Source organism: Phyllopteryx taeniolatus, chromosome 2 (genome assembly GCF_024500385.1).
Source record: "Phyllopteryx taeniolatus isolate TA_2022b chromosome 2, UOR_Ptae_1.2, whole genome shotgun sequence".
In the NCBI taxonomy this organism is placed as follows: domain Eukaryota; kingdom Metazoa; phylum Chordata; class Actinopteri; order Syngnathiformes; family Syngnathidae; genus Phyllopteryx; species Phyllopteryx taeniolatus.
In genome coordinates, this window is record NC_084503.1 from 14,114,813 (window position 1) to 14,123,567 (window position 8,755).

At 41.6% G+C, this 8,755-nt stretch overlaps 1 protein-coding gene across 3 annotated transcripts in view; it reads left to right on the forward strand.

Moving 5' to 3' along the window:
* Positions 1–6,948, forward strand: part of kcnq1.1 (potassium voltage-gated channel, KQT-like subfamily, member 1.1) — a 36,346-nt gene extending 29,398 nt beyond the window's left edge. For 2 of the 3 annotated variants that reach the window (XM_061762060.1, XM_061762078.1), the window contains 5 exons: positions 3,620–3,695; positions 3,840–3,934; positions 4,081–4,127; positions 4,213–4,274; positions 6,404–6,948. In XM_061762060.1, coding sequence (XP_061618044.1) covers positions 3,620–3,695; positions 3,840–3,934; positions 4,081–4,127; positions 4,213–4,274; positions 6,404–6,598 — 475 coding nt within the window. In that variant the 3' untranslated portion in view covers positions 6,599–6,948. Of the gene's footprint in view, positions 1–3,619; positions 3,696–3,839; positions 3,935–4,080; positions 4,128–4,212; positions 4,275–6,070; positions 6,367–6,403 lie in introns of those variants that run through there. The other variant, XM_061762069.1, reaches the window with a different exon arrangement.
* Positions 6,949–8,755: the final 1,807 nt, after the last annotated feature.

The following is an 8,755-nucleotide window of genomic DNA, read 5'->3' on the forward strand; positions in this document are numbered from 1 at the left end:
AGCTTTTTGGTACTTTCCTCCAGTTGTGGCTCCGTCCACCACTTTTTGTTAGTATTTGTTTTCATTCGTCTCGGATTCTGTACTCGCGTGTTGGCACTTTTTACTTTTGTGGTTTTAGTTTATATTATTCCCGTAATCAAGTGTCGTTTTGTAATGTAGAGGTAGTTTTTCCTGTGACAACAGACTTAGTCCATCGTTGTTTGTTGTCTGCTGGATTCCTGTTTAGCGTTTGTGGTTGAATAAAACTTGTGCAGACTGTTTCAAACTTTACCTTCTTTGTGGTGGTCCATTCACTTCACTTGCCTAAGGCCATTGTTGACAGGGACGTGCGTGCGCGCCCATTTAGAGATTAAAAAAAGACAGAAATGGAAAAATAAGTTATTTGTGCAATTGTATAGGATACAACTCAAAATATGTGAACATTTTAGATACCATGTTAAGATGCACTCACAGAGTCGGAACTCTTTATTACAATATTAATATTGTCAAATTAATACCTCTGCTAGAGTTGGATGAAAATTTGTAAAGGTGAATTTGTTTTTTGTTTTTATGCCCATCTTTTATTGAATCACATTGCATTCTGTGTGTTCTTAATGGAGTGTCTTTGAAATATATTTAGTCTACAATTAAGCTGTATGACAGTAATCCTATGAGCATTTCTTTGAATTGACTGTCTATTAGGGAAAGTGGCACTTTTGTGAGGTAGCTGAAGCACTTGAACAATGAGAGACTGAGCCTAATCAGAGGAAATAACTGTTAAGCAACTGCACTATAATGTAAGCGCTTAGACTAATTGAAACAAATGGTACAGTTTTGACCCATGGGACTTCCTCTCTCAATTGTGGGGTAATGATGCGGAGCTGGAATTGCTTGCAGCCAAAATCTGAAACTATCCATCAATTTTCCTCTGCTTATCTTAAAAGTATGTAACGAACACCTGTCATAGAGTGCCACATAAATTCAAATTTTCAATTTAAACTACGTTTAACTCTTTCAATGCCAGCCATCTTCAGAAGACCTTGAGTGCCAGCCGATTTAAAGCATTTTGACTGACCTTTAAAGGCCCACAGAATGTGTTTTTGACCAGGGTTAGCCCTATGTAAACACAGAGACTACCAAATGACAGATTAGACTCTCTTCTTTCACTAGAAAAGGTTTTCTACCTGATTCTGTTTCTTAGTTATCAGCAGTAGAAAATGGGTCGGTTTCACCCAAATCGCTTATTTTGGAACAAAATGTGAGATTTGTTTTGATTATTTTTGCACAACAGTGACTTTGACATTATTTTTGTTGTTCAGTGGCACCTCAAACATCTGAACTGTGCTTTGCTTCTATATAACGGCACCAGCAACGATGGAAAAAGTGCTTTTGATGGCAAAATAAATTCAGTTGTCACGTATATTGGTTTTGGATAAAATGTAATTTAAGTTGTGTTGTAAGCTGTTGCGCTTAGTGCTGTTCATCCCGAGGGGCTTTGAATGCATCGCTCTGCACATTGTCAGGAATACGGGGGAGAGAGAGCCTTGAGGTGAGCTGATTCCAAAGTACTGTCCACAATTCACCTTGCTTGTATATGCTACCCTTGGATCAAATTCTTCAGAACTTTAATTTCGCTATCATAGCCATGCAGATGACACAGTTATATCTTAAGTGTCTCTAGAAGACGACAGTTCAATTGAGGTGTTGTATCATTGTCTAAAACAGATATATAACCGGATGAGCCAAAATTTTCTTCAAACTGAGAAATGTTTTTGGCAATAAAGAAAAGCGGATTGCTGTTAGTAAATACCTGGAGTCACTCTCTTTAAAAACCAAACCTTGGTGTTCTGATAGATTCCGAACTGTCTTTCAAAAGTCATATCAAATCAATTACCGTATTTTCACGACCAAAAGGCGCACTCAAATGTCTTCAATTTTCTCCAAAATGGACGGAGCGCCTTATGCGGCGCGCCTTATGTGTGCACAGAGTTCCAAAATCTGTAAATATTGTTGTAACTTTGAGCGCTCCGCTTGACTGACTGGGAGCATTTCCTGCCGACATGCTGCTTATATAGAGGAAGGCGGACGTGACTGAGGACAACATGCGGACGTAAAGAGGGAAGGGTGCGTGTGACAGGACGCTAAAGATACGCCCCCAGTAGGTATATAGTTCCGGTATGTGCATCGTTTCGGCTAAGGACCCCCGAAAATGGCACCTACGAAGAGACACTCTTACGAAGCACAGTTTGAACTGAAAGCTATCAGTTACGCGGAGGAAGATGGGAATCGAGCAGCCGCGAGAGAATTCAAGATCAACGAATCCATGGTTCGCAAGTGGAGGAAGCAGGAAAACGAGCTTCACCAAGTCAAGAAGACGACGCTGAGTTTCCGCGGAAACAAGGCGAGTTGGCCCGAGTTGGAACACCAACTCGAGCAATGGATTAATGAGCAAAGAACAGCCGGGAGAAGGGTCTCTACAGTCACCATTCGATTGAGTGCAATAACTCAGACCTTGCCATCATTCCGGGAGGCTTGACGAAGGAACTCCAACCGCCGGACATCCATGTAAACGACGTTCAAAGTGAAGTTGTGGGAGCCATGGATGACAGATGGTGAACACAGCTTTACTAAGACTAGGGGGCAGCGCCGGGCGAGTTACGCCACAATTTGTGACTGGATTGTGGATGCTTGGGCTAACGTGTCTGCTTGCACTGTTGTTCAAGCGTTCGTAAAAGCCGGCATCATTTCTGAGGAGCCACACGGCAACGAGACTGACTCAGACAATCACGAGAAGGAACCTGGCGTGTTTGATGGAGAACTTGCTCAGCTGTTCATTTCGGATACAGAAGATGAGGACTTTGATGGATTTGTGGATGAGGATTGATCAAAAAATAACATTTAGTACATTGTTAAATATTTCAATAAAGTACAACAGAACTTAGTTTTGCTCCCGTTGCCTTTTTAAAAACATTGTTTTAGCATGCATGCATGCTACCGTATGTTTTAAGCTAGCGTATGTTTTACCATGCCTGCGCCCAATAATACGGTGCCATCTGGCGATAGCATGTCCAGTTGATTGAGAGCCCTGGTGGAAAGCAGTAGTTCATCATCATAACTGTGGCTAAATGTGCTACTCTCTTTTTTGTTAGGATGTCAATAAAACAGCCAAATTCTCAAACGTGTTGCTCTATGCATGCAGCTGCTAAAACGGAAGTACCGGTATTTTACTTTACCTTTTGTTGCTCTTCTTTTGTAATGTTTTGCACCTCCTTCAACTTCAGTATTATGGTGGGTTTCCTGGTTGAGCACCTTTATATATGTATTCATTGTCATAGTCATACTGTATGTGCCCGATTTATTCATATGCAGCTGTAAAATTGCTTCACTTTAAACCACCACATTTCTGTTGGAAAAAGAGAAGGGCATAATAACTTATAGGGTGGTGAGTCAGAAAGATCACCTGTTCGCCTTCTTGCCACCCAAATACATTTTGTACATATACAAATTTGCGTACATTAGACAATGACAACAGCATATTTTAATCGTGGCATGTTTTCATTGATGAATCAGATTGATTGATTGCTTTTTTTCAACATTAACAACTTCATCACACTGTTTTGATGTGAAAACCTTTTACTAGACTATCAGAGAATCACAGACAAGCCATCCGTGTGATCCAAAAATTGCGCCTTTATGTGGCTAAGAGAAAGTTCCAGGTCAGTAAGTTATTTTGTGTCAAGAACATTTGTATTTGTGATTTTTTGAAAAAAAAAAAAAAACTTTTAGATGACACTTTGAGAGATGTATACCATTGATGATATAGCAGAAATATATAAATGAAATCTTCTTTATCCTAATAGCAAGCTCGTAAACCATATGAAGTCCGAGATGTGATTGAGCAATACACCCAGGGTCACCTCAACCTAATGGCGCGGATCAAGGAGCTGCAGAGAAGGTGATTATATCACTTTAGCAACCTTTGTACAGATGAATGAAGGACGATCCCACCAACACACCACACGAGGAATAGCTTAGATTAGCCATTATTGAATGTCTGATTAGTTCTGTTGTTGAATGTCTGATTAGTTTTCATGTCTCCAGACTGGACCAGTCATTAGGGAAGATAACTTTATTCCAGACGGGAGCAGGTAATTCTTCACTTAACTGTTCCTTCAAATATATTAACTGTTGGAGCAGAAATACCTTTTCTTTAACTGCTCTTCCTGTTTTTAGATCGAGCTAAAGACAAGGGAAGCAACTCTATTGGCTCCCGACTCAGCAGAATGGAGGACAAGGTAGAGTTATAATGTAATATTTGGCAGAATTTTGATTCATTCGACTTTATCAGCATTTTTAAACACATGCACAACACACACACACGCAAGTGTTCTTGCTGTACAACCTCCTCAAAATGAACTCAAGCAAAGGACAATATGAAATGTGGTTCTGGTGTCTTTTTAAAATATCAAAATTTAACATAGTCAGAAATATTTAGACGCGACCAGACAGTGGGTACGGAAAGTATTCAGACCCCCTTAAATTTTTCACTTTTTTTATATTGCAGCCATTTGCTAAAATCATTTAAGTTATTTTTTTTCCACATTAATGTACACACAGCACCCCATATTGACAGAAAAAACAAAATGTTTTTTTTTTTTCTTTTTTTTTTTTTTTGCAGATTGATTAAAAAGAAAAACTGAAATATCACACAGCCATAAGTATTCAGACCCTTTGCTCAGTATTTTGGAGAAGCATCCTTTTGAGCTAATGCAGCCATTAGTCTGTTTGGGAATGATACAACAAGTTTTTCAGACTTGGATTTGGGGATCCGAGTCACTGATGGTGTAGTGGTACACTCGCCTGACTTTGGTGCAGGCAGTGTGCAGGCATCAACACACGTGGTTTTCTCCACACATGCCACTTAGAATTAAGGCCAACAGTTTCTATCTTGGTCTCATCAGACCAGTGAATCTTATTTCTCACCATCTTGGAGTCCTTCAGTTTGTTTTTTAGCAAACTCCATGCGGGCTATCATGTGTCTTGCACTGAGGAGAGGCTTCCGTCGAGCTACTCTGCCATAAAGCCCTGACTGGTGGAGGGCTGCAGTGGTTGTTGACGTTCTTGAACTTACTCCCGACTGCATCTCCGGAGCTCAGCTACATTGATCTTTTGGGTTCTTCTTTACCTCTCTCACCAAGGCTCTTCTGCCCCAATTGCTCAGTTTGGCCAGACGGCCAGCTCTAGGAAAGGTTCTGATCGTCCCAAACGTCTTCCATTTAAGGATTATGGAGGCCAATGTGCTCTTAGGAACCTTAAGTGCAGCAGAATTTATTTTTGTAACACTTGGCCAGATCTTGCCACAATTCTGTCTCTGAGCTCTTCAGGCATTTCCTTTGACCTTGTGATTCTCATTTGCTCTGACATGCACTGTGAGCTGTAAGGTCTTATATAGACAGGGGTGTGTCTTTCCTAATCAAGTCCAATCAGTATAATCAAACACAGCTGGACCCCAATAAACGTCTAGAACCATCTCAAGGATGATCAGAAGAAATGGAAAGCACCAGAGTGAAATGAGTGTCACAGCAAAGGGTCTGAATACTTATGGTGTGATATTTCAGTTTTTATTTTGTAATAAATCTGCAGAAATTTCAACAATTCTGTTTTTTTCTGTCAATATGGGGTGCTTTGTGTACATTAATGAGGGCAAAAAATGAACTTAAATGATTTTAACAAATGGCTGCAATATAACAAAGAGTGAAGAATTTAAGGGGTGATTATCTCACTCGGGCTGAGCTGGAGTCTATATGTCTATGACTTTTGTACACCAGCCATTTGCAGGGCACATATAGACAAAAATAACAGACAAAAATAAATGCTGTGCAATATAGGAATAGGTGAAAGCAATTTATAATGATGAAATAACAGTGGGTTCGCTATCAAATCACTGTACCGTGTCGTACTCTTTTCGGGTACAGTAATGTTCACTTTCACTGTGGTTACTGCTAGCCCAAAATTACTCCCACCTTCCACAATGCACAGCAGCTTTCCAATGCTTTGTGGGATGTGGCGGCGTTTTTTTATGTTTATGCAGCACGAGAAAAAGCACAAGTTCTGGGCCTTCCGCTGCCATGCCAAGACTGTTGGTAAACTGAAAATTGTATGCAACCAGAGGTAATGTTTCTTTTGAAAAAAATTATCAACCAAATTGTTCGTAATTTATTTATGAATCACTTGAAGTTCAAAAACTATCTGAAGCTTGATTTGGAGCTAATGAAGGTGAATGAGGGTTGGGATGATGTGATGACAAGGCTTTGAGCAGGTGAGAAATCAGGCAGCACATTAGTGGATACACTGGAGCTGTAGACTTTAGTATAAAATTGTTGGATTTACTAATGATGATTCCGACAATGCCTTCACTTCATAGATCTCACAAATGGATCTGATGCTGAACCGCATTGCAAACTCTCTCAGTATTCTGCCGGACCGGAGGGATGTCAGTGGGAGTGAGCGTGAAGGAAGACTGAAGCCACAGCCTTGCCACACCGGCAATATCAACCCCAGTCATGACGGTTTGCCAAGCTATGAGCAGCTCTCCGCAAAATCGGACGACAGTGCCTGATCTACCTATCTATCTATCTATGCATCTATCGATCTATCTATGGATCTATGTTTTGTAACTAAAATTCCGAATATTCCTTTTATTTAGCTGCATCTACACATGGATCGGTGTAGCTGTTCAGGCCAAACATTTCTACAAATACTAACTTCATTCATATGAAAGCATTTGTTCAATTACCTGGTGCACGTAGTAATATAGCCTTTCCTTTTCTAAAATGACATCCCTAGTTGGTAAATTGTAATGCAAAATATACTTTGCGCGCCTTGCTGTAAAATTTATTGTCAAATTAAGTGTCCTTGAAATAAATTTACAACCCCAATTCCAGTGAAGTTGGGATGTTTGTGAAAGTCCGGAGTAGCCTCCTTGATGGTTAACAAGTCTCCCCTTGTGTAAGTGAGTCGTGTAATGTCTCCAAAGACGAAAAAAACAATACTAGAGAGCGCGTTACCGAGGCGACCACACTCTTCTTCTTTTCCTTTCGGCTTGTCCCGTTAGGGGTCGCCACAGCGCGTCATCCTTTTCCATGAGAGCCTATCTCCTGCATCCTCCTCTCGAACACCAACTGCCATCATGTCTTCCCTCACGACATCCATCAACCTTCTCTTTGGTCTTCCTCTAGCTCTCTTGCCTGGCAGCTCCATCCTCATCATCCTTCTACCAATATACTCACTCTCTCTCCTCTGGACGTGTCCAAACCATTGAAGTCTGCTCTCTCTAACTTTGTCTCCAAAACATCGAACCTTGGCTGTCCCTCTGATGAGCTCATTTCTAATTTTATCCAACCTGGTCACTCCGAGAGCGAACCTCAACATCTTCATTTCCGCCACCTCCAGCTCTGCTTCCTGTTTTCTCTTCAGTGCCACTGTCTCTAATCCATACATCATGGCTGGCCTCACCACTGTTTTATAAACTTTGCCCTTCATCCTAGCAGAGACTCTTCTGTCACATAACACACCTGACACCTTCCTCCACCCGTTCCAACCTGCTTGGACCCGTTTCTTCACTTCCTGACCACACTCACCATTGCTCTGGACGGTTGACCCCAAGTATTTAAAGTCCTCTACCCTTGCCATCTCTTCTCCCTGTAGCCTCATTCTTCCCCCACCACCCCTCTCATTCATGCACATATATTCTGTTTTACTTCGGCTAATCTTCATTCCTCTTCTTTCCAGTGCATGCCTCTATCTTTCTAACTGTTCCTCCAGCTGCTCCCTGCTTTCACTGCAGATCACAATGTCATCTGCAAACATCATGGTCCACGGGGATTCCAGTCTAACCTCATCTGTCAGCCTATCCATCACCACTGCAAAAAGGAAGGGGCTCAGGGCTGATCCCTGATGCAGTCCCACGTCCACCTTAAATTCTTCTGTCACACCGACAGCACACCTCACTGCTGTTCTGCTGCCCTCGTACATGTCCTGTATTATTCTAACATACTTCTCTGCCACTCCAGACTTCCGCATGCAGTACCACAGTTCCTCTCTGGGTACTCTGTCATAGGCTTTCTCTAGATCTACAAAGACACAATGTAGCTCCTTCTGACCTTCTCTGTACTTTTCCATCAACATCCTCAAGGCAAATAATGCATCTGTGGTACTCTTTCTAGGCATGAAACCATACTGTTGCTCGCAAATACGCACTTCTGTCCTGAGTCTAGCCTCCACTACTCTTTCCCATAACTTCATTGTGTGGCTCATCAACTTTATTCCTCTATAGTTGCCACAGCTCTGCACATCACCTTTGTTCTTAAAAATGGGCACCAGTACACTTTTCCTCCATTCCTCAGGCATCTTCTCACGCACTAGAATTCTATTGAACAAGCTGGTCAAAAACTCCACAGCCACCTCTCCTAGATGCTTCCATACCGCCACAGGAATGTCATCAGGACCAACTGCCTTTCCATTTTTCATTCTCTTTAATGCCTTTCTAACTTCCCCCTTACTAATCATTGCCACTTCCTGGTCCACCACACTTGCCTCTTCTACTCTCCCTTCTCTATCATTTTCCTCATTCATCAACTCCTCGAAGTGTTCTTTCCATCTACCTAGCACACTGCTGGCACCAGTCAACATATTTCCATCTCTATCCTTAATCACCCTAACCTGCTGCACATCCTTCCCATCTCTATCCCTCTGTCTGGCCAGCCTGTATAGATCC